The 24938-nt window shown below is 40.9% G+C and overlaps 3 protein-coding genes across 8 annotated transcripts in view; 1 reads left to right on the top strand and 2 right to left on the bottom strand.

The window, feature by feature from the left end:
• Nucleotides 1-946: 946 nt before the first annotated feature.
• tgs1 (trimethylguanosine synthase 1) lies at nucleotides 947-15286 on the bottom strand. 2 transcript variants are annotated; one of them, XM_028593272.1, is made up of 15 exons: nucleotides 14979-15286; nucleotides 13896-13963; nucleotides 13051-13184; nucleotides 12827-12917; nucleotides 12446-12526; nucleotides 11289-11828; nucleotides 9922-10045; nucleotides 9689-9775; nucleotides 8110-8269; nucleotides 5678-6041; nucleotides 5386-5550; nucleotides 4631-4777; nucleotides 3557-3773; nucleotides 2886-2964; nucleotides 947-1390 (listed from the first exon to the last, which is right to left on the bottom strand). In XM_028593272.1, exons 1-15 carry the CDS (start codon nucleotides 15095-15097, stop codon nucleotides 1277-1279), a joined length of 2490 nt encoding a protein of 829 aa, XP_028449073.1. In that variant the 5' UTR covers nucleotides 15098-15286; the 3' UTR covers nucleotides 947-1276. The 2 variants fall into 2 exon arrangements, with proteins under 2 accessions (XP_028449073.1, XP_028449074.1); XM_028593273.1 differs by having other exon boundaries at nucleotides 12446-12523.
• Nucleotides 15287-18621: 3335 nt separating this feature from the next.
• LOC114565869 (DNA repair protein RAD50) lies at nucleotides 18622-22213 on the bottom strand. 3 transcript variants are annotated; one of them, XM_028594172.1, is made up of 5 exons: nucleotides 22051-22206; nucleotides 21046-21131; nucleotides 20792-20931; nucleotides 20512-20645; nucleotides 18622-19106 (listed from the first exon to the last, which is right to left on the bottom strand). In XM_028594172.1, the coding sequence occupies exons 2-5, from the start codon at nucleotides 21122-21124 to the stop codon at nucleotides 18920-18922; spliced, it is 540 nt and encodes a 179-aa protein (XP_028449973.1). In that variant the 5' UTR covers nucleotides 21125-21131; nucleotides 22051-22206; the 3' UTR covers nucleotides 18622-18919. The 3 variants fall into 3 exon arrangements, with proteins under 3 accessions (XP_028449973.1, XP_028449971.1, XP_028449972.1); XM_028594170.1 differs by lacking the exon at nucleotides 18622-19106 and having other exon boundaries at nucleotides 20186-20645; nucleotides 22051-22213; XM_028594171.1 differs by lacking the exons at nucleotides 18622-19106; nucleotides 22051-22206 and having other exon boundaries at nucleotides 20186-20645; nucleotides 21020-21111.
• Nucleotides 22089-24938, top strand: part of tmem68 (transmembrane protein 68) — an 11528-nt gene continuing 8678 nt past the window's right edge. For 2 of the 3 annotated variants that reach the window (XM_028594167.1, XM_028594169.1), the window contains exons 1-2: nucleotides 22192-22364; nucleotides 23600-23748. In XM_028594167.1, coding sequence (XP_028449968.1) covers nucleotides 23689-23748 — 60 coding nt within the window. In that variant the 5' untranslated portion in view covers nucleotides 22192-22364; nucleotides 23600-23688. Of the gene's footprint in view, nucleotides 22161-22191; nucleotides 22365-23599; nucleotides 23749-24938 lie in introns of those variants that run through there. The other variant, XM_028594168.1, reaches the window with a different exon arrangement.

Raw genomic sequence — 24938 nt, 5'->3', positions numbered from 1 at the left:
AACACAGTATATCTGTGTTCTCTGTGATTTGGAGGAGTCGTGATATTTTGAGAAAAATAAAGTGATATTAGGCAATTACAAGAATAAAATCCCAAGCTATATTTCAGAAAATAATCTATACCTGCACCATAGTCTGCTGTGCATTACGTGATTGCTCTGCTGATACGGTAGATCTCAGACCTTCTGACAGACACAGAGCCCCGTTTGGGTCTCTGGTCTCTGAATGTTTAGCTATGGAAGTGGCTGTACGCTGCTCTACGTCGGAGGTGGAAACCCGAAACTACAGAAATACACGGAGCACAAACGCAACACATCTGCCGCAGCATGTCCACAGCTGAGCGCGTCCATGAACCTGAAGCTGCGCTGCATTTTACAGAGAGAGTGGACACTAAGAGACCCACAGGTCTGCTTCAGAGCTCCGTGTGGTTGAGTCTGAACCGTGGACTGGAAACATCACGTCACGGGAACTTCAAACTAAATCATTAGTATTGCGCTCTAAACTTTGTATTGATGGCATCACTGTATTAGACTGATTTAGCTACGATTCCTCCGAAAACTTCACCTCTTTCACAGCTTTCCTCACGGAGAGACGGTTGCTAGGTGATAGCAACAAATATAGCATGGTCGGACCCCGCACGTAGCTGCCCGTTCTATTCGCCTCGGAAAAATAAACTGGACAAAGTTACATTCGGGGCTACACTCAAAACATTCGGGGCTGAAGACACGGCAAAATCGGCTGACTCCGCTCCTGGTGTAAACCGGGACATTTTAGCGTCCCGACAGGCTTTTGTCAGGACTCGGGACAAGCAATTAAAAATCGGGACTGTCCCGGTCAAACCGGGACGTCTGGTCACCTTACTCTTTAACAGTCCTTAGATGCTCCACTCCACCTGATGGTATAGTGCAATGTTGTAATATCAACAACGAAGATGACAACAAACATTCTAAAAAAAAAAAAAACATTTATTGTCATACCTAATTTACAATAAAAAAAGGACACAATCACATTATTATTCATAAAACTCAAGACCTGCAGGGTGGTCATAAAAGGTAACTTGTGATCATCAGATTCAGTCAGAAAAAATTCTTATTTGCATATGACCAAAGTGTGATGACAAAAAGTTAAAAAAAAAAGTAGGGTAAAATTGTTGTACTTTCTAGTACTTGAATGGAATCTCTAGTATAATTAGAGTAAAAGAGGAAAAGTACAATTTGTCTTCCATTCTCATTTAGCGGAGGTAGAAATCCACATTGATGTATGGCTTTGCCAGCGTTACTAGCTGTCGGACTTTATCAAGCTGCCAAAGTAAGCAGTCACGGTCTTCAGCTTGTTGTTGAGGAGGTTCTGCTCCACCTCCACCTTCCCTCCTGGACCAGCCAGAGAGGCTATCTGTGGAAACATGGACATGGAGATAATATATTACTAGGGGTGCGTGATATATCCACTCAATATCGTTATCGTGATATCACGTTGCGCAAGATTACAGAAATCCCGCCGGATGCACGTCTTTTCGCCGATGTACGTTTCCTTCCGCTTTCTTTGTGTTGGAATTTTAAAGTCCGGTCTATTATTGAGGACTATGGTTAACTTCTCCTCAGATCTCTGCAGGGTGAATCCAGACAGCTAGCTAGACTATCTGTCCCATGAGTTTTCAAATTTGGTGAAAATCTATCAAAAAGTGCTGCTGTAACAGGTTTTGTTAACAGCTAATAAATCTAACATGCCCCTTTAATACATTAGCATTACAATGTATGTACCAGTACATTCTCCAAATAAACCCAAATTAAATCCCATTCAGTATGTGCTTCAGATTAACCATCCCAAATATGGTGAAAATCTTACATTAGGTGGTGCTTTAACATATGTATGCCATAAGCTCACCAATTAATTCATTATATGTCAGCAAATGGAATATACACATCCACTGTGATACCAAATTTAGTAAAATAATGTATTACAATGTAAGAGAAAGGATGCCCAGGTCAGTGCATCAGGTGCTCAGACCCCAGGATACCTGCTTACAGTTCTAGTTTTAATTGTGTAATGTAATGTAACAAACTGAACTATTTTAAAGGTTCTCTTGAGTTGTAGCTTAAACATTGTGCTCTGTGACCTTTCCCAGCAAGCAGGCATTTATCACATAGTAAATTATGTTGGTGTTCTTGTGCAATAACCAGGGTTTTTCCTGCATAGAGGAATTTTTGGCGCGCCCCAAAGAGGTTTTAGCCAGCCACAAAATGACAAGAATTGAAATTAAAAATAGCAATTTAAATCCTCTCTAGTATGTGTTTAAGAGCAATTTACCAAACAACCGTTAAACAAACAGAACATAAACTTGAATATGAGAGCTAATCTCAGTTTTATCACCAGGGTCAGGCTGTGCCGGACTATCCCGGTGATTTATTTTAATATAAAATTACATTTTGTTAATTGGGGTTTTAATTACACCAGCATTATATATATATATATATATGTTTTTAAATTAAATTTACCTGATGAAGGTCTGAGACCCAAACGTTGTAATTTTCTCCTTAATAAATTATTGCTTGTGTAATGGTCAGTGTGCGGGATTTTCTCAAAAAAATTCTGATCTGCTACTTTTGATCATATCTTACGCACCTGCCCGACAAAAAGAAGTGTTCAAAAAAGCTTTTCTACGTTGCATAAATGAAATTGTCAGAAATAACAAGAAAATGCATAGACTTCTGTCAAATAAGGTAACACAGACTCATGGCCTTTACTGTACGTGGCCCGATCATGCTTACTGCGGTGCGTAGTCCCCCCCCACCCCCAAAGGCCCATTCAGAGCCAGGACAAACCCTGAATAAATAATGGCCTGTTCACCACTCATGCATCCAGACACATAAAGAGTGAACATACAGACCTGATCCATGTCAGCATTGCGAGGCAGGAAGTACACTATGTTGTCTGATATCAGTTTGGCCAGGCGGAATATCTCAAATGTGTCTATAGTTAAGGATGAAAACCAATATTTAATACAAACACAATCCACTTTTTCAAAACATTTCTATTTTGAAGCTGCATTTCGGATTAAATGGAGAGTAGATATAAAGTGTTATTTCTTTTGTATAGAGCTGACATTTTGTCCAGAGGGCAAATGCTACAGGAGAACTCGAGGAGTGTCCAAAGTAAAAAGGTTCACCCTCAGTACTGTAAATCTAATGACAATCTGCCCATTAGACTTTGATATATGTGTAAAAGTGCAAATGATGTGCAGTTGATGTTGCTAGAGGAAAGATTTAGGGGGTCATCCTCTCGAGACCATGAATATACACAGCAAAGTTCATATCCAACACTGGCCATCCTCAGGCCTCATAGCTTGTGACACACACTCCAGTTAGGACCAGCACATATTTTAAAACCAAAAAAATAAACATCCAAGGGTAGACTAATAGAAATTATGGCCAATTCCCATGTAATAAATGGGAATTTTCCTTTAAGGACTCTTATTGTCATTCTGTCCTTCCTCCCATAGCAGATAAACCATTGTCAGTAAGGCTCTATCATCCTCCCTGCTTCTACATCAAAGGATATCCATCGGGCTGCATCATAGTCTTGATGTCAAACACTTCAGCAGTCAGGTAGTCTGGCCCTCCCCATGGTGGTGAAAGGAAGACCACATTGCCACGGAGACGGGGTGCCAGCTGAAGAAAGTCCCCTTGAAGGAAGTCGATTCGGTCAGCGACGCTGTAAACCATAGCATTGTGCCGTGCCAAGTTCAAGCGCACCGGGTCGATATCAATGGCCAGGACTGAGAGTATGACACAGAAAAGGAACACAGCAGCAGAAAGAAGAATTTCCAATCTTATCATTCATTCATATCATCATTAGGATTGACACTGAACAGTCAATCACAGGGTTAAAACAGAAACATTAAAACATGGAGGCAATTCAGAGGCTTATATGTTCTTCCACACTTGAAATTAATTATGGAGTTCCTCAAGGGAGCATTCTGGGCCCTGTTCTATTTTCTTTATACATGCTCCCTTTGGGATGCAAATTATTACTCATTATAATGTAAAATACAACATTTATGCAGATGACACACAGTTGTTGATATACCTTAGTTATTTTAGACTCACACCTATTCTTTTTCATCTTTACACATAACAAAAGTTAAAATATTTCTATCTCAAATTAATGCTGATACATGCTTTCATTAGGAGTCACTTAAATTATCGGAATGATTTGTTTTACTAGAGTACTTGATAAATCTAATGTTAAGGCTAGGATTTAAACTAACACAAAAACACAGAGAGAAAAGTCCACTACTCGTATCGCTGTCTGATATATCTGTGATAAAATGTAGTAGATAATGTGTTAATAGTAGACCAGAAGACCATTATCAACCACAGCCAGCCTGTAGTGGGGCATTAAAACGACAGTAAGAAAAATATAGGACAAATACCATTCAGTACTTAATTCATGACATAAAAACTTAAGCATAGTTCTTTCTTAAAATATAAAACTAACTACATCCTAAACTATTCTCGTAGAAGTCGGTGCCAGACAAAAAGATACTGATGAAAAAAAATGTATCACCATTGATATTGTGCACTGATAGAGGTGAATGGAGGTGCAAGAACATACACACACTCACACACTTACCTCTTTTTCCAGTGAGGGCGAACTGGATGGCATTTCCTCCCACACCACAGAAGGCGTCTATGACCAGCTGAGAGTCCGGGAAGCTGTGCTCCACCCTGAGGGCGATGTGCTCAGCGATCCTCTCCGGTGTCACAGAGAACCAGCCCTCTGAAACACACAACAATGATAAAGATGTGCGTGTCAGACAGAATCTAAGAAAGTCTGCGTGTTAAAGAACCATAAGAGGGATTTAAAGCTATAGTGCGTAGTTTCTGTCGCCCCCATGAGGAATTCTAAGTAATGACAACAAAACTTTCAGTGCATCCACATGACACAAGCCTTCCATGATCGCGCCACCATGCCCCCCCCCCTCTCCACACAGTTGCTAGTAGCCAAGGAGGACACGGAGGATTAAAAAAAACATGGTGGACTCTTCAGAAGAGGTCATTATCTTCACTCGAGTTTCTGCAACAACAGTTTCTGAACACAGCCATAGTGAGGAATCCAGAGAGAGTTGGGTGGAGCTGATAGTCTAAATTAGCGTTGTAGAAAATCAAATGAGCAATGGCTTAAATATAACGGACGTTCATTAATATAAAAAAGTTATAAAATGTCTTAAAATGTAACAAAGTACAATACTTAAAATAAAGAAAAAGTCATTTTTAAAAATGCTCAAAAACACAAGTACACAACAACAAAGGCTTTATTAAAGTAACGAAAGTCAAAGGAATATTAGTTGGTACTTTTTACTACAGATAACTTGAGTGCAGCCTGACCTCGGTCCAGCCGGATCCCTTCATCGAAGCGAGAGAAGAGTCTGTAGCGTTGAGCCCAGTATTTAGCCAGTTCCGGTTCAGCCGCCATTTCTGCTGGGACCGGCTGCTTCCTCGCTCGTTTACTCTTCTTATTCTTTGGCTTCTTTCCATTTTTCACGCTTAACTCTACACACACATTAATACGCATTATTCATTATTAGAGTGCACCAATTTTCACCAGGATTGTCTTATTTAAAAAAAAAAAAAAAAAAAACATATATGCCATCTGAATCATTTGACAGTATATGCTTACCACTGTTGCCTTCAGGTGTTTCAGATATAAGAAAGTCAGGAATTTCTAGACTTGGTAGCTGTCTACCGGGCTGATCCTCCTCCTCTTCCATCCTCTCACTAGCCACAGTCCCAGTAGCAGAGTTGAGAGTTTGCTCTGCATCTAAACTGGACAGAGAATTAGAACCATCTTCTTCCACAGCCTCTGTATTTCCTTCCTCAGCACTTTTCATATTCTCTCTGCTCGTCTTCCTTTCTTCTCCCGTTACTTTTCTCAGAAATGGAGGCTTATCCTCGGGTTCCTGTGTGCTTCCTCCTCCCATCTCACCCTGGTTACATGGAGTCATCTGTGTCTCTCTCCAGTTCTTTTCAAGGAAGTTTTTGACCTGCGAAACAAACAAACAGTCTTCTATGTGACATTCAAACTAATAAAACATTCGGCTACTTTACATTTCTGACTGTCATAAATAATCCATAGGGGTGGTTTAACCCTCCCAGCTCCCTTCCTTTTCTTCTACATCTCAACACAAGCCAGATGGGAGTTCAAATGCTCTAATGTGGTTGATAAAACCTCATAGCGGACCGATGTGCAGTTTGGAATATTTTGTTTTTTGCATCTTTAAAACACCAAGCTAAAGATTGGGAGAAAAGCATAGCATGGTTGCAGCCAACTAATACGGATTACCGTCATTCAGGTAATTGTCATGTAAAGATGTTCAATAGATGCTTCCTTTCACAAAAACTCATATAGTGCCCTAGTGTGGAAACTAAATGTGGTTTTAATCCAACTCTTGTTTCGCATTGCCAGACCTTCCTCCTCTACATCGGCATTTGTCACAATTCTGCGCCCGCGGGAGTTAGCCCTAGACACAGACCGTAAAATTAAAAACTTGACTAGACCTACAAAATGGAGAACAGTGATGGAGAAAGGTGATGGAGCAAGTCAATGGAGGGAGAGGGAGGCGTTAGACCTAATTAGTGTATGCTCATTAATGTTACGGCTGCCATTACACACACATTTTGAAATAAAAGCGACAATGCCTACTTCCTCCATAACCTCCCTAACTTTAGTGCGACAGCGTGCTGCGTCTAGGCCTGTCGCGATAGTCAATAAATCGAGTTATCGCACGATAAAAAAAAAATGAGCTCGATAATTTTTCCGGCCGCGATAATTCCCATTTGCATGTTTGTTTGTTTGTTTGTTTTCCTCGTCTCTCTCTACCAGAGAGACTGGAGGAACACTCTCGGTTCCTGAGCGTAACGAGGAGTGAACCCTCTTGTCAGTCGCATGGTCTTTGTGTGGGCGGGACTCCAGGCCGAGAGAGAGAGACAGAAAAACGCTAGTTGAGAGTTGGAGCAGGGTTTCCCGCAGCACTTTGCAGTTAAGGCGCCGTCAAAAAAAAAAGTATATGAGCGATATCCACCGTGTTACTCGGCGTCCCGTTTTCTCCCTTTCATTCCAAACCACACAGCTGACAACCTGCAGGTGGAGGCGGGGGGGAGACAGGCTCGGACATACACGCCGCTGGACTAGTCAGTCTCGCAAGCGGTTTCAGGAAAGTGGCTGCATGTGTCCGACAATGCACAGAACATTAACGGTACAAGCCTACAGCTGTCCACGGACTGTGTGTGTGTGTGTGTGTGTGTGTGTGTGTGTGTGTGTGTGTGTGTGTGTGTGTGTGTGTGTGTGTGTGTGTGCCCGCCCCCACGAAGCTCCGACCTGAAGAGGAGCAGAAGCCGCACCTTCGCCAAAATGAAGACTGAAAAACAGAACTATTTTGGTACATTTACATAGATTTAATTTATTAATTATATATTATTTAAATTTAATATTTAGTGTTAAATAATTGTAAAATGTAGTAGAGAGTCTGTAGTCTGAGAACTTACGTGTCACAAACGGCAATCCCACAACTGTACATCAGCGTGAAAGACGACATACTGAAGGAGATCAAAGACATATTGTGGATATTTAAAATGTCTTCCAGTTCCAGTGTTAAATATTCTTTAGAAATAAGTATATTGATCTTTGAAAAGGTGTACCTGCATTATTATGCCATTATCATTATATTAGATGCAAATGGTCTCTCGATGACAATATTATCGTTTATCGTAATAATTTCTGAGACAATTTATCGTCCAGCAAAATTTGTTATCGTGACAGGCCTAGCTGCGTCTGACGTCATTGTTATTGTTCTTTTGCGCATGCGGGTCAGTTCGAAACCGCAAACAGTTCACACTGGAATCTGATATAGGCCACATGTTAAAAGGTCATGTGAACAGCCAAGCAAAAAAATCGGATTGGAGCAAAAAAATCTGAATTAAGCATTAAGACTTGTGTGAACGTAGCCTTAGTCTAGAGCCCTGACCTCCTTCCAGACAAAGCTGCCTTGCTCTGTGCCCAGTGTGACAGGCGTCTCAGACAGTGTAAACCCTTCAACCGTTTGCAGGCGGTACCTTGGTGAGGGAGCTGCTGATCCGTGGCTGTGTGTTCTCGTCTCCACACGTTTCTGGGAACCTGATGTGTTTGCTGGTGCTGCGGACCGCTCTCTTAGCCCACCGCTGCTTCTGATGCTTCCGACCAGCACCGCCTTTGAAGCTTAACACGCTGTCGAACCTGAGACACAAACAGAAATACCACCGAATCCTGAGAGACATTTACGGTGTGATGACTGCTTCAACATGTGTACACACCATGCCCCTTAACATACATACATACATGACTCTCAGCTAGTACAGGGTTTCTGCAGGTTTCACCAGGTCAAATGTAAGACTTTTTAAGACCTTTTTAAGACCATTATAAATTAAATGTAAGACCTATATCACGACATAAAAAAAAATAATTAAAAAAAAGTAAATATCAGAGTCCGGAAACATGGCTAAACTTGCCCTTCCCAATAGCTGAAGAATAATAAACGATCCGAAGGCGACTCATGCGTTATTGCACTCGGCTGCGATATGTTGTTCTCATTTGTGTTTGTAATTCAGCGAATCATTTTTGGAGTAGGGAAAGAAAGAACTACAACACCACGGGGGAGAAAAACTACATTGTAAAGCACGGCAGGAGCATTTCAATGAGAAAATGTAGACCTGTTTGAAATGATTTAAGACCTAGAACCCAATTCTTCAGCGAATTTAAGACTTTTAAATTAAAATTTTGATTTGCAAATGTTTGACTTTTTAAGACTTTTGAGTTCCTGCATGGTTTCAGTGCGATTTCATTGCTGTCTCAAATCGTAGGCATCTCTCCTTGATCTGCTAGCTGCCTGCCCCTTGAATACACTGAAAAAGCCCGGTCTCGGGAGATAACACAGGGGTCGTAAACGTCAAACAAACACTATGGTGCACAGGATAGGCACACGTTCCAGCCAATCACCGACAAGATGGTTGGGGGAGGGTGTGGGGGTTAGTGACAGTGACAGTGACAGTCAGTTAGTCATGAGAGTTACGGAAACATTGGGGGGGAAGGGGCGAGCTTGCTCTGTTTTGTTTGAAATTTACTTGGAACGTCAACAGAAGTGACCATGCAGGAACTCATAGTGCGCCTTTAAGACCCCGCGCAAACCCTGTAGAATGAAATGAATACCATTAATACCAAATCTCACAGTTTTCATTCAATAATCACTCTGGTTTTCCACTGTACATATACACTCAGCTGGCAGTTTATTAGGTCGGCCTAGCTAAAACTAATGCAGTCCATTGTAACAGCTCTTCAATAAGTTATTTGTACTGGTTACTTTCATATTTTACAGCATGTTGAGAAATAGTAGTTACTGGATGACGTTATATCCCTGATATATGACTGTACATACGTGAATTTAGGGTTTTCCCTGCCACTTTACGGATTAAGCACAGCGTGCCTTAGCATTTTTTGTGCTGCACCTAAGCCGTCTGAATGTAAAAACAATGTGGAACAGCATCAAGATGTGTCTGCTGGAGGCCGCTTCACTTCTGACACACTTCCAAAAGATGTTTAAAGCGCAAGTGAAAGTGAAAACGGAACCAAAAACACAGCAGCGTGACCGATCAGACTTACAGAGGCTCTGGGTTGCGTTTGAGTCCCAGTTTGCTCCAGGCTTCCTCAGGTGTCAGATGTGGGCTCTCTTCCACATCCAGCTCATGACTGCAAACAGAAAACACGGATTCAAGAAATACATTTGAAGCAGTTTAGGCCCACAGGAAAAGCATGTTCTTATGGATTTTTTGTGCGTGTTGCATTTCTTTTTGCAAACATTTCCTTAATTCAACACACAAAAAGTACAAATTCACCTGCGTTTGACTTTAGCATGTCCTCCTTCTGGGGGTTTGTCATCATCGTCATCATCTTCTCTATTTGGCATCTTATTCCTTGAGCCGTACGGTCTGTTAGAGCTGCCGGAGGGCTGCTGGGAATCTGAGTCAAAACGCACGAGATATTTACCAGCACAACTCAGACCAAATACACATTATAGCACATATTAGCATTATTTCAAAACCCTCACTACAACCCTAATGTGTGATACTAACGCTGCAGATCCACTTTTGCGACACGACTGAAGCGTGGTGTCGCTGAAGTTTCCTGAGCTATTTTGTAGTAGGACGTCTAGAACAAAGGACGCGCGAGAGACTTTCCCCAGTCGCCCCTGTGCTCTACTTCTATTGGATAGTCGCGTCGCGTTCAACGGATTAATTTGCATAAAAGATCAAATGCAGCGCCGCCTTCCCGGGATGCTTTGCGGGCGCGTTAAAAGTTGCTTGACGTCACCCGTAGGAACAAAGTGGAGCGTGGCGCGACAGAAATGTCGCACGGCCAGGTGGATCTGCACGGTAGGTCTAAAAATATTGACTTAATGAACGTGACACAAACAGTATTACGAAATTATAAAATAATGTACTTAATAACAGTGAAATCAGGGGTCAACAAAGATGTAAATTTAGCCACAACTCTCCATCTTCCACCTGAGACAAGTGGTTGCAGGTGTCTGAGCGAGAGAGAGAGAGAGAGAGAGAGAGAGAGAGAGAGAGAGAGAGAGAGAGAGAGAGAGAGAGAGAGAGAGAGAGGAAACAGGAAAGAGGGAGAGAGTTTTGTACGGGGAAAAGGTTTGAATTCAAAATGGCCGCAAAATTAAGAATCCCATTATGGCCACGCCAAGACCCGCCCTACGAAGCAGCTCGATTGGTTGGGGTTAGGCATTTCACCTCGAGTGAGGTTAGGGTTAGAGGATTGGTCAGGGGATAGGACCTGTACATGTAAGCATGGACGCCTATCCAATAGTAGTGTGTGAACGCTATTGAAGGGCGGAGCCTTGGCGTGGCAATAAAATATCGCCTCCTGGCCAATGTGGACATGTGATCAAACACATGCAGGAAACATTTGGTTGAGGCCACGGTTGTAAAATAAGGTTAAACTATCACTTTCTTTTTCCAACATGACGATGACGATGATGATGATGAATATTGGAAGCAAATAATTCTTTTAAAACACCAAAAACATGCAACAATTTTTTTTAAGTGACTATTTCAGACAAAGGTAGCGTGTCCATTATTGTGACTTTGAAGAATATCAGATCACATTTTATGACTCGATTAGGGAAATCCGAGGGGTTCGTTTACTATGTCTTGCACACGCATATACTGTATATACATTCAGTTGCTACCTGTCTGTTCAGCTGTGTTGTCCTGTGAAGAGGCAGCGGGTCTCTTGTTACTATTCCCACCATCAGAAGGGTGATCCACATCAGCCACACTCACACACTGTCTGTCTATCTCCGAGTCGGATCTCCCAGCTGCTTCTAATGCGCAGTTGTGTCCAAACAGATCATTCAAAACCTCATCGTCATCATGAAGAGCCTTAGCTTTGTCTTTTTCTTCTTCTGTCTGTTGGCTCTCAGCCCCAGTCTGTCCATTCCTCCATTCCTCTGTGTGCGTCTCCATGCATCCGCCCATCACCCCTGCTGCTGCTGCTGCTGCTGCGTCTCCACCACCAGTGTTTCCATCACAGACGGACTGGTCAGTGGTCCAGCCCTGTGCTGACCAATACGAGTACTGCTCCCAGTAGGAGTAGTAAGTCTCGGCGGCATGTTTGTCCCAGACAGCTTTTGTCTCTGGGTCCTCCCAAAGAGCCGCCACTGCTCCTGGATCAGTCTCTGGATGTTTCTCCAGCCAGCTGCTCCACAGCAGAGCTTCACCCTGTTGAGCTTCAGGAGATACAGAGGAAAAAACGGATAAGAATCCATCCGTCCACTATCTGTAACCGCTAATCCTATTCAGACCCTAGACAGGTCGCCAGACTATCACTTTTTTTCTGCATGGAGGACTTTTTTTTTTGAATTGTCAAATGTTATCCTTTTATCTTTGCATTGGCTAAATAAAAGGTATTTCCACCGTAAATTGGTTCATAAATGTGTGTCAGAATGCAGGAAATTAAGTCTTTGACGCTCAACCCCCCTTCCCCCCAAAAAAAGTCCCATTCTGGGCCATAAATTTACATATACAGTACACCCACTTCTACACATTACACTACACCACTGGACTCAGGCGTTTATTGGGACATGAGACCGGCATGTGAACTTGTCAGATCATTTAGGTAAGGAGTTGCTTGTCTAAAAGGGGGCATTGGATGTGTGCATCATGCAAAACAGGACACTATTTTAGTTTGCTGTCCATATGAGCGTACTGATTATTAGAGGATGTCATTTTCATTGGGAATTACATGCGCTTTACATTTAGATTGTTGCACCTACATATAATGTCTGAAACATATCTACGAATGTTAAAATAGTCCAATGTTTAATTTTCACGTCCTCCTCTTTACCCCAGTAGGTTTCCCAGCCAGCAGCTTGGGTCCCATGTGTTCCATCCTCCGGTGGATCACACGCTTCCTTCTCTTCAACTACTGTAGGTAAAAAAATAAAAATAAATAAAAAAATCACATATTGATCCAAACTTATTTAATGAATTAACAAAAGTGTTACTTCGTGAAATAAGTTTCAACCCGATGCATGTAAACATAATCACTGCATGAGCCCGTAGTCTAATTATGAGGAACCTGGTCGAGCTACTTGGTTTATGATTCATTAACTTGCAAATAAACCCTCCTAATATTGCACTAGTCCATATTGCGATTTTACTAAAATTGCTATTAATTGTGCAGCCCTAGTAAATGATAATAATCACAATGAGTTAATGGCATTACCTTTGTTGTCAACCTGTAGATCGTCTTCCTCTTCCTCCTCTTCTGCGGATTCTGCCCAGCGTGCGGCAGGCTTCCTGTTAGACCTCCTCCTCTGTCACATGACCAAAGAAAGCAGCATTCAGCAGCAGACAGTGTTCCAGACATTTCCGTTTGACGTTTATTTCACAAGAGGTATTTGAAACAGCGCAACACTGCACAGACGTCCGGCATCAGGTTCGACTTACCGCCCTCCTCGTGTCAGAGGAGCAGGCAAAGGCCAGAGGCAGACCCATGCTGGCCATCAGCTGAGTCTCTTCATCCAACACCTCCTCTTCCTCCACCTCAGCCTCCCCTTCTTCCTCCTCTTCCTCATCTGCTTCTGTAAGTTGAGTAGAAATGTATTTCAAATGGAATCATATTAGAACATGTTTTGATTTCACCCGCTTAAGGTGCAATGCGTGTTGCCCATCTTTAACTTTGGGGTAGATTGAGCCTGTGTGTGTGTGTGTGTGTGTGTGTGTGTGTGTGTGTGTCATGCCAATGCGCCATTGAATCAGTGGATAACCTGGCAAACTCTGGAATTTTAAAAGGTGCCCTGCTATACAAAAGCGTTTTTCCTTGCATTTTTTGAAATCTTTTAGGTCCATATGTGTTTGTGTCATGTTGTGAATGTGAAAATGAACTGCTACCTCCTCTGTCGGCTCTAGCCACTGAAAAGAAATAATCGGAGAAATCAGGCCAATTACAAAAGCTGGTCAGTCTGACATCATGTTGTCTGAGCTCATTACTATTCATGAGCTCTCCCAGTTGGGCTGGGTAAAGGATTCTGACAGCCAGGCTCTCATTGGCTAGCTGTTGGCCAATCAAAATCAAACAGCTTAGCTTGTTGAATATTAATGAGAACTGGCAGAAATCGAGATGAGTCTTCCTGCAGGCTTTCTATACCACGCTAGAATGGCTTGAAACAAGGTAACCAAAGGCATATTTTCCACCTTTAACAACACCATCTGAACTAAAGCCCCAGTGTATTCTGAAAGAGACCACCCACCCTCCTACTGTGGAATGTAAAACAGGAAATCGTATAACATACCTTGGACTACAGTGTCTCCCAGATCCGATGAGAGCAGTCTATTATCAGAACGATACAGCTCCCGATCCCTGGACAGAGTCAGAGAACACAGACAAGGAAAAAAACAAAAGAGAAAAAAAGCAGATGAAGGCCATGTATCCACACTTCATTCTACAGTAGCCCACAGTTGTCTAACTTTAAGTTGTGTTCATCAGAATCAGCTTTATTGGCCAGGTTTGCGTAAACAAACAAGGAATTTGACTCCGGTCAATACTTTGCTCTCAAAGTACAACACTCTACTTAACATATAAAAGAATAAAAACAGAAAGGACAGGAAGAAATATATATATAAAAAAATACTGTTAAGTATACAGTATAACAATACAATGATATTCTTGACCAAATACCTTGATATCGATATTACGGCAATATATTCTAGAGTTGACAGTTGGTGCTCTCGCAAAATATCTTCACACTTAGATTTTAGATAACTAATCATTAATAGTAGAACAGCTAGAACAGTCTGGTAAGTTCAGAAAAGTACGTCACTTCACTGTAATGCAGCCTTTAAAACCAGGAAAAGACACTTATGTCATATCACGATATAACGATATCCAAAATCTAAGACGATATCTAGTCTCATATCACGATATCAATATAATATCGATATATCGCCCAGCCCTAAATGGTAATATATTAATAACAATATTGTAAATGTAAGATTGAAATATACATGAGGCTGATGAGCAGAACAGTGTTGATTGTAGGGCTTTGCTCGATTGAAGAAATTCTTAGTCGACTAACACTCATTCAATTGTATTGACCAATCAATTACAGATCTGTAAATCTGAGTTTCTCCGCAAAGAGTCATGCAAAAGCACCACTTTAATTCTTGTGTTTACCAGAGATGTGCTCGTACGTTTCTTGGAAATAAGTCATTCAGCATGAAAAAAGCATAAAACAGGACTAATCGACTAAAGAAATCTAAGTTGACTAAGACCAAAACCACCGATTAGTCGACTAATCAACTAAGAGGGAGCAGCCCTAGTTGATTTACTTTGTTCAGTAGCTATTTCTAAAACAGATATGAGAGGCTTAACTTACTCCACAAAGGCTCTGGAGCAAAGACAGTGGATTTTCTCCTCCTCCTCCTCTTTAGATGAGAGTCTCCTGATGAAGAAGATATCCGCCACCACTGTCACCCTGCTCCTCTCGAGCATCATGGCGATCAGCTCACTAATTTACAAGCACACGGCAGCACGAGCGCATACGTTCACGCTACCGACTGTTACGCCTGTGTCAAAACCATAGACTGTAAAAAAGACAAACCAGCATGTGTTCCCGTCAACATCACAGTCACGTTCAGGAAACTCGATTTCCACACAGTTCCGCTCGGACGACACCGGGACAACACTGGCATTTCCGGTTATGTCTTTTCAGAATAAAAGCGGGATTTCCCATTTTCTAAAAAATAAACAAATGAACAAGTAACTAGTAACTATTTCATAAGAACGGGTTTGATTATTTGCACAAAGCAAGATCATCATATTTACAGATGACAGTTTCAAGTTTGAATGAAGGACTGCAGTTATCAAATTAATAAAATGTTTGCTTCAATATAGGGCTTCTGAATCAGACTTTTTTCGTCAACTAAAGTGAAAACAGGATTAAACTGTGTAACCTCCATTTAATGCTGGTTATCCCAGATGTAAAGGTGAACACAAACTTTGTTTTAATAGCCGGATTTTGTGCTTTGTGTGTACCAAGTTGCTTTAAAGTGCCCACATGGCAGCCTCATTTATTTTGCCTGGATCCCCTAGTCTAGAAATCTAGACCCACCCTAGGGGCAGCAAATTTAATTTGCAGCCAGGGGGTCTAGGCACTCTCCATTAGCTTGCGAGCTGGAAAAACCAAACTCTGGTCAGGCCAATCACATCGTGTATAGAGTCGGTGGGCGGGGCTTATGGCTGCTGCTGCTGTGAACAGCAGTTTTCTGGAAGAAGTGGAGTTAAGCTTTTCTTTAAGAAAAGAACAAAGAACGGCAATGAAATCATTCTTAAAAATAGATGTGTTCGGAGTTTTGCCGACCGGATACGGCAAAAGTTTAATCTATCAACTAGCTTCGCTACCTTCTTTGTTGCTCTACCTGGTTGTAGCGCTATCCTATTACGAACAGAGGGAATTTGAAAGACAACCATTTATCCCGCCCCTCGAATTGAGCTCCGTCAATGGTCATTTCCCAGACCCAACATCTGGATGCGGGTCTGGCTTGTCAGGCTATGGATCCCCAGATACCAAACTACTTTTTATCTGAAACACCTGGCCATAGATTTGCCCCATGTTAAAGACATATAGTAAAGAAAGCAAAGAAGACAGAGAAAGCAGAACAAGCTTTATCAATCTATTGGATCTCTTTTATCTTATTTACATAATTTCATATGCAACAAATAATTCATGGCTTACGACTTCCGATACCAGGGTATTAAACTTTAAGGTAAAAAAATAATGTGACAAATGTAATACTATATTTGTCCATGAATAAAAGAAATGTTGGCATTAAGTGCTGATGTACAACCATAAGTGGAACAGAAAATTAAACTGTAGGTTTCTAAAATGAAGGAACAATGCAACATCAAGCCTACAGAATGCAATTTATTGTTGTAGCAAGGCAAGCTATAAAGGAACAAAGGAAAATGGGCCATGAGTCATGTTATTAGAAGAGGAAACGATCAAACAATCTGCTCAATTAGCAGCCAGCGTTTTACATACTCAAAGACCATTTGAAGAGTTATTTTTTTCATTTATTTATTTTTTTTAAATTCAGCAATGCTTTTTATAAACAGAAAACATCTTGATTTAATCCATTTTGAAAAACAACAAATATTGAGTTAAGTTGGAGAGTGCCAATTGCTAGCCTACATCATATGCAAGGTCAATATAAGGCTACAAATATAATGTATTTAAAGAAATCAAAAGTTAAATACAAAAGTAGGTACATTTCCGGCACACAAAAAAAAACTAAATTTGGGACTTTAGTAGATACAGGTTAAGCTTATAGTTCAGCTGCATTCCTAACAGGCTGTTAAAATGTGATTTAACTCATTATAAGACTTGTGTTTTATATTGCAAGAGGTCAGATGTGTGTGAAGCCAAGTGAGGACTGAATGGGTATAGACGACTCATCAAAAGTACAGCATCATCACAAATCAATGTAATAAGACAAAAATAAATGTGCCCAGACCTGAGCGTAGACCCTTTATCAAGTTGCTACAGTGACTGTTGTTTTACTAAATATGAATTTACGAAAACTTTGTAATTGTACTGTGTATAGTTGCTCCTAAATCAAACAATCAATAACATGCCAAACTATAAAATAAAATAAGCTGTAACAGAAATCACTTCATAACTCTATTCATATCCCCCAACAATTTGCTTTATGTTATTAACAATGCCCAATACTCTTTATGACTCTTATCTTGATACATTCAGTGAGGTTTTCCAGAAGGTTGGGAATTGTTTTTTTGATGACTGAAGCTGTCACATCCTTTAGCAACTCTTTACAGTTACCCTGAAAGACAAGAAATCAAGTTAATTCAGTGTACTACCTAACATAAACCAAAGTCCTAAGTCACTCTACATTACAGCTGCATTAGCATTGTCTATCTAAAAGGTACAGAGTGTGTGTGGTACTCTAAACCTCCGTAACACAGATTTGACCTTCTCATTATGCAAATGTTATGTCAAAGGGAATTCTTACCATTTTGGTGATGGAATTGATATATTGTTTCAAGTTTCCCAGAAGCAACTTCTCTTCAAGCATATTTCCATAGTGTTGATGGTGGTGCAGGATATGGTACACTTTGCAGAAGAACAAAGCCTGTATGGAACAAAAGCATGAATACTTTTTTTAGCTTAAAATTAGCTTTGAAACAAGGCACACAAATTCATGTTAATTTGCCATTCCAAATCGTCTTCTTCAGAAAGCAGACACTGGACTAACACAAATATAAGTCAAAAATACTGCTGCTACTAAGTTTTGCCAGACATCACAGCACTTAAACTACAAGCAATCCAAAACAATGTTTCAAAGACCTAACACTCTACTCACCCCACATTTGCCTTTAACCACTTCCTCTACAAAGTATTCCTGTAGAATATAAAAGAAATATGACAATTTATTTTACTTTAGGAAAGTAGTATTTAATTACATGAAAAGATTTAACAAGATAATGCACCAAGACATTGTTGCAAAAAGAACAGCTTAACAGGCAAGAAAACAGTTATGAGATGAGCTCTTACCCTACTGAGAGATTCATTGTATTTGTTGACCAGATCAATTATACTCCTTCCGTTCTCATTAAGGCGAGGAGTAGGATTGGCAACAGCTGGACCGACGAGCAGTGCCACAGCGGATACCATCAGAAACATCTTCACCTTCATGATACTAGCTCGTTGGCTGTCAACCTCTAGAAGAACCTATTGTAACAAGTCTTTGAATTGATCCCTCAATTGTCAGCTTGCAGCTTGCTCTCCTGAGGTCTAGGTTGAGAACACAAGATTTATACTTGCTTTGCCCACCCCTTTGGTTTCCCTCTCGTTACAATAAATAAAATAAAAATGCAGCGAGTGTGCAGCAGTGAGATAAGATGTATGATTTGGTTGTGGTGGCTGAGAAACGTTATACTAGTAGTAAAAAAACAAGCATTCACTTACTCCAGTAAAAAAATAAAGTCATAAATGGCCCATGTCCTTCACCAGAGATTTTATGACAGAACGTTTTGAGCAAACAAAGTGGCAAACATGGAAATATAACTGCCAAGTGCAATACTTCCCCAAATTCTTTAAGCAGAACAGATCCTTCTGTTGCCACTGCTGGCCAGCAGATGGCTATTGGACACTGTATAAAGGATATAAACACTGGTGCAAGACTATATTAAAGTGTATAAAGTTTGTTTTTAAATGTTTTTGATTTGGGATCATCCAAGTAATGTTTAAACAAGAAGATCAAGGTTTACTGTGTATTTCCAAAGGACTTATTTGACTGCTCAGTGGAGATAGGACGAGAGGGAGTTGATGCTGCACTTTGTGATCTCAGAGTTCTGGTCCTGGTTCTTACAGATGCGGTAGAAGTGCTCAATGTAGTTGGATCGCCCCAGAAGCTCCACAAGACCCTCGTCGTGGGTGATGATCAGAAGCTGGAAGTTACGCTGGCGAGAGCGACTCTCGATGATTCTGGGGAGAGCGAGAGCAAATAATAAAGTACATAACGAGGGACAGGCATTGGAAACTAGCAATAGCTATAAAGATGGAGATAAAGAAGGAGATTTGTTGCACAAATGTCTATGTCGTAGCATCTGTCCCTATTCAAATAAACATGAAATAAAAAAAAATAAAAATAAAAATAAATGATTATTGTTTACACTGTACTAGTACACACCACATCAGAACAGCCTTTTGTATTTTTCTTTTTGTCAGTCTATCAGTTTATCCAAAGCAAGGCTGGAGATGTGGTTGAAGAGGCTTATACATTAGAGCCAGCATGTTGCACAGTCACTGAGTGTATTTCTGTATTTCTATTCTTGTGAGGACCTTAATGAGTTTCAGACCTATTTCTGATACCTTGGGAGTGAGAACATTTAGCTCGATCCTGTTTCCATCATGTGAATGAGTGTCCTCACAAGTTTAGAGGTAACTAGAATTACTGCCTTTATGCCTCCTCTAACTAGTCAAGTAGTCAAGTCTGTCCAGACTCAATATTTGCAGTTAAATCTTTGAAGGAATTTAATAAAAAGGTATGAGGGTCTTGAAAGAAACTGACACATTACATTGAACTGAAATTTTATTTTTACATGATTTCTCGTGACAAATAAATACATAGACATTCAAGTCTTTTTTGGCAAAACATGGAAGCTTCACTCACATCTTCGACCCACCAGCACAGAAAATCTATACAATCACCACAGTTTTAAGATTTGTGTCACCATTTCAGCATTGCCAGACATTCCTCCACTGCGCTGCAAAGGAGGGTCTGGCTAGTCCCCAAAGCATTCAGATGGGAGAAAAACGTGCTCTGGTTTATTGGCATTTCTTTAAACCAATCAGAATAGTCTTGGGGCAGCGCCTCTGCAAAATGGCCTCGGGAAGGAACTTGTTTTGGTGGAACGTGTATGTTCAAATGTTGTTTTAGTCGTGCAACAGAAAACTCAGATTGGACAGATAGTCTAGCTAGCTGTCTGGATTTACCCTGCAGAGATCTGAGGACCGGAGTTTTAAAATGCCAACACAAAGGAATCTCGGATATCTGGCACAAAATGAGTGAAATCTGGCGGAATTTCCATCGGCAACGGAGCAATCCCAGAAGTGGAACGTCGTGGATATAGATCAGTATCTGAACAAATGTCTCCCCTTTTGTTCCTGAGTGGACGTCTGTGCTAAATCTGAAGAAATTCCCTCCAGGGACTCCTGTGGTATCACGTTTATAAGAATGGGACGTAAGCACGGACAGACGTACTGACAGATGGACAACCTGAAAACATAATGCGTCCGGCCGCGGCTATCGCCGGCATGGAGGCATAAAAACATTGTGTGTGTGTGTGTGATAGTGTGTGTGTGTGTGTGTGTGCGTGCATGTACTGACTCTACGAGGGCGTGTGCGAGTGACTCAATGTTGTCTTGGTCCAAGTTGGTGGTGGGCTCATCTAGGGCCAGGATCCCACAGTTCAGACAGAAGGTCTCTTGCAGAGCTAGACGGATGATCAGGGACGCCAACACCTAGACACACATCGCAACATTAGGGGGACAGAACAAGTACAAACGGATTTTTTAATTCCACTTGTATACATCATGATTCAATGGAAAATACTGCAAGAATTTGATTGAATATATGTGTTTATACAGAAAATATTTTTTCCTTTTACCTTCTGACCAGCACTGCAGCATCCTCTCATATCCAAAGCCGTGTCTCCTTTCACCATAACTACTCTGTAGTTGTAAACCCTCCTGACTCCAGCGGACGAGTTTTCGTCCACATCAGACCTGATCTCCACGTACTCAATGTCTGGAGAGGGGGCAAGAGGGAGTGTTGAAACACAGAGAGAGGGAGGAATGAGGGAGATGAACTATGTATATACACAAATACTACATACCAAACATAGTAAAAGCAAAAATGCACCTTGGCCTCTGTAGGTGCTGCACCATAGGTCTCGGATAATCTTGTTGATCTCATCCATCTTCATGCTGTGGAACTTCATGATGGCTCTGAGGGGGAAAAAAGAACATAAAGCTACAAACCCAATAGTGGACTAGATACTATGCTGATTTCCCAAAAGCCAGGCATCTACTAGACATTACCCAAGCCTAATTTCTGTTTTGAAAACCAGGTGACAAACTCAAGACAAATGCAGACTCATGACTGTGATTAATAAATATAAAATTGTATATCAAATAATATAAAATATTTTAGTATTATATAAAATGTTAATTCCAGCCACATGGGCTCAAAATGGCTATCCTTTATCTGTCCTTTTTTATGTATATCTGCCATTAGGTTTACCACAGTTCACAATGAGCACATCTGCTTCGAATAGATGTCAAGCTGTGCAAAACAAAACGTGTCACTTAATGGGTCCTGGTGCAATTGAGCGAAAAATGTGCAATGGAACAAGATGATGAAACTGTGAAAATGTAAGCAGTATTTATGCTGGGTATTCCAGATGAAAAGGGGAGCGTGGTACTGGATCAGAGTGTATGAGTATAGATTAAACTCTGTCTCAAAGGTAAACCTCAGCAGAGCACATTGCAGTTTGCACACAAGCAAGCAGGAAGTTATTTGAACTCAAACTGACTCAAATGGATAACCACCATGAAGCTTTATGTAAGTTAAAGAATTGTGCTTTTGCAAATTTTTACTTTTTAAAAAATTATTTTATAAATAAATACAATTTGCAACAGCACACTTCCTTAACTTACATAAAGCTTCATGGTGGTTATCCATTTGAGTCAGATATACTGTATGTTGATATAAAAGGTAGGAAGGCAACCAACTAGATGTTGCTTTCCGGCATACCAAGAAGCATGTTTGTCAGACAACAAATCGCTGCTCCGCGCAGAATGACAAGAATGATTTTCGTTAGTAGTAGTAGTATCCAGTCGTATGTGTGATATGAATTACACTCACCGTGTTGTTGTGGTTCACATGTGAAAGTACAGTTTTCGCGCTGTGGGGAATGTGACTCTTCCATGGAGCAGAGGCTGAGTGGAACCATGGAGAGTGGAACTCATCTGTCGGTACGGCGTTTTTTTCCCAGGGACACACCTGTGTATAGTGTCACACTGAAAGCGCTCCGCGGCTACAGTTAGGCATAGCAGTTAGGTTAGTTAGGAACACGGTGGTTGTTAGCTAACGTTACGTAATTATATGTTGTGCTAGCGTAACATTAAATATATAGTGGCGTGTTTTTGATGGTTCTGTTCACACAGGGACTGTTTGAGGTATCGTTAACGTTTTCTGTGTTTATTCGGTGTTTGACTTAGCTAGTGTAGCTAGGTGACGTTGGCTTGTTGTCACTCTCAGATTTCCCTGTTCTGCTTAATAAACATATAACGTTATTCTTTAGCTCACTGTTTTACCGCAGCTCCTGTCCTCTGTTATCGCATGTAGCTATCGCTAGTTTCTTCGCTGCTCTAACGTTGCTCCTTATGGCTAGTGTGTAGCTATATTAACACTAAAGCTAACTTCCATTAAATTATATATATATATATCATAAGAGTTACGTCCATTCTAAGTAAATATGTTGTCCGTACAGAGCCTCACATAACGTTAAGTAACGCTGATGTTGGCTTTAGATTCTAGCCTTTAGATTCCGATTCAGCAGATAAGGGAAACTAAGCATAACTTACATTGCTGAGCGACTGATACATTTTTTACATACATCATATATATGTATCCACATACACATTGACAGTTAACATTACCGACCTCTCTCCTCCTCAGTAGCTACAGACACAGAAATGGCACATCCTAAGGAAAGCTCATTGTGGGACTGGCTCTAGTGGCTGTAATTCTGCGCGAAGGCTGAATTTCGGGAAAGAGACATCAGATACAGTATTAGGGGACCACTAAGGTCTATATAAAAGAGACTTCAGATACAGTATTAGGGGACCACTAAGGTCTATATAAAAGAGACTTCAGATACAGTATTAGGGGACCACTAAGGTCTATATAAAAGAGACTTCAGATACAGTATTAGGGGACCACTAAGGTCTATATAAAAGAGACATCAGATACAGTATTAGGGGAACACTAAGGTCTATATAAAAGAGACTTCAGATACAGTATTAGGGGACCACTAAGGTCTATATAAAAGCATCCAAAGAGCACCATGTCATGGGACCTTTAATGTCTGAGAGGTTAGGGGTGGGGAGACCAATGATTTTGGAAGCGTTGTTGTGTGTGCATATGAGTTGTATGCAACACAACTGTCATTTGATTCAGTGCAACTAACAGGGCTGGGTGTTGTGACTCGTGACTATAGTGCCATTAAGATACCAATACTTACTTATTACAAAACCCCTCAAATGTACCTGTATTCCCCCTAACACAGACAGCTGACCTTTACCTAAATAAAATGCAGTATTACAAGAAAAAACTGTTTATCTGCATGCATAAATTGAGCTTTTGAAATAATAAGCACAAGTGAGATGTGTTTTCCTCTCCTCTCTTTTAGTTCACCTGTGTGGATGCCGATGCTCTCCATGTAGTGTGTTCCTTCCCCTCGAGGCTGTCATCAGCTTCTGTGGCTGACAGCAGAGCAGGATGTCAGACAGTGAGAACCAGTCCTGTCTGATGGGAGCAGAGGACACCGTCTCCTTCCTGGTATGAACCCTGTCCATATAGTAGAGACACTCCCTGGTTTTGTGGAAGACTTAGGTGTGCGTAATTGGCGTGGGGTTTTAGGTGTCCTTCCTCAAGAAAGTGTTACATTTTTCTATTTAAAAAAAAATGCAATATCCCCATACATTTTGTGTCTCTTTTGGGGTTTTTGTCCCTTTGTAGTCCTCTTTGGTTTGTGTGCAGTTTAGTGTCCCAAATTCCACTATGGCCACACCAAGACCCGTCCTACGAAGCAGCTCGATTGGTTGGGGTTAGTCATTTGACCTTGAGTGGTTAAGGTTAGGATAGCCAATTGGTCAGGGGATAGGACCTGTACAAATGGGGTTACGTTACGGGGAATTTGGGACACTAAACTTTACGTTGGCCATCCTCTTTTGGGTAGTTTTGTGTCTCTTTTTCACATTTTGGAGCATTATTATTACCATATCTGTGTCTAAAACGTTGACAAAGCTATAGCAGATAATACATAACAAACAATCAAAAAGCTAAAACATGCTAAAGAAGTCCAACTACAATCATTAGATCTGATGAAAGTGTTTTAGTTACATTCATTTGTCTTAGGAGCTGCCCAAAATGGCTCGGCTGCTAAACCTCTAAACCTCACAATGGCAGGGATAACCCTGATAAAGATGATGAATATAAGAAGAAAGGAAACTAGTACTTTTATTAATCCCTCTTGGGATTATACCTTTTTTCTTTCTGTTTCTTATTTTATTGCACACACACAGGAAATACACGCACATGCATTGCACCCCCCCTACTGTATATTTGGCTCATGCATTCTGCTCATGCAATGCTTTAGTTTAATTATTCAAGGACTGACAATGTGCCACATAGTCAGAGTGACGGGGCTACAACATATTATCCTATTGAATTCTCATCCCGTCCACGGGATATGTGGTGCAGGGGCGAAATGCCACTATAAGATTTGGGTAATGCATCTTGGTTTTATGTACTGAGGTTTTCCGATATCCTTCCCTGAAGCTTGTCTTGCCAATCCACTACACTTATTGGGGCTGCTAAGAAATGTGTTTCTGACGCTCAAATCACTGAAAAATTAGATGTGGATAAGACTAGTTCTTACAGCTAGGTTTGCAGCTCTGAACCAAAACTGTCCAAACCAAAAGTCATTAGGAGTCATCCCTTTGGTAAACATGAAAGTCTGTACAAAA

Source organism: Perca flavescens, chromosome 12 (genome assembly GCF_004354835.1).
Source record: "Perca flavescens isolate YP-PL-M2 chromosome 12, PFLA_1.0, whole genome shotgun sequence".
In the NCBI taxonomy this organism is placed as follows: domain Eukaryota; kingdom Metazoa; phylum Chordata; class Actinopteri; order Perciformes; family Percidae; genus Perca; species Perca flavescens.
Note: the sequence above shows the minus strand (reverse complement) of the source record. Positions and strands in the feature narration are given on the sequence as shown.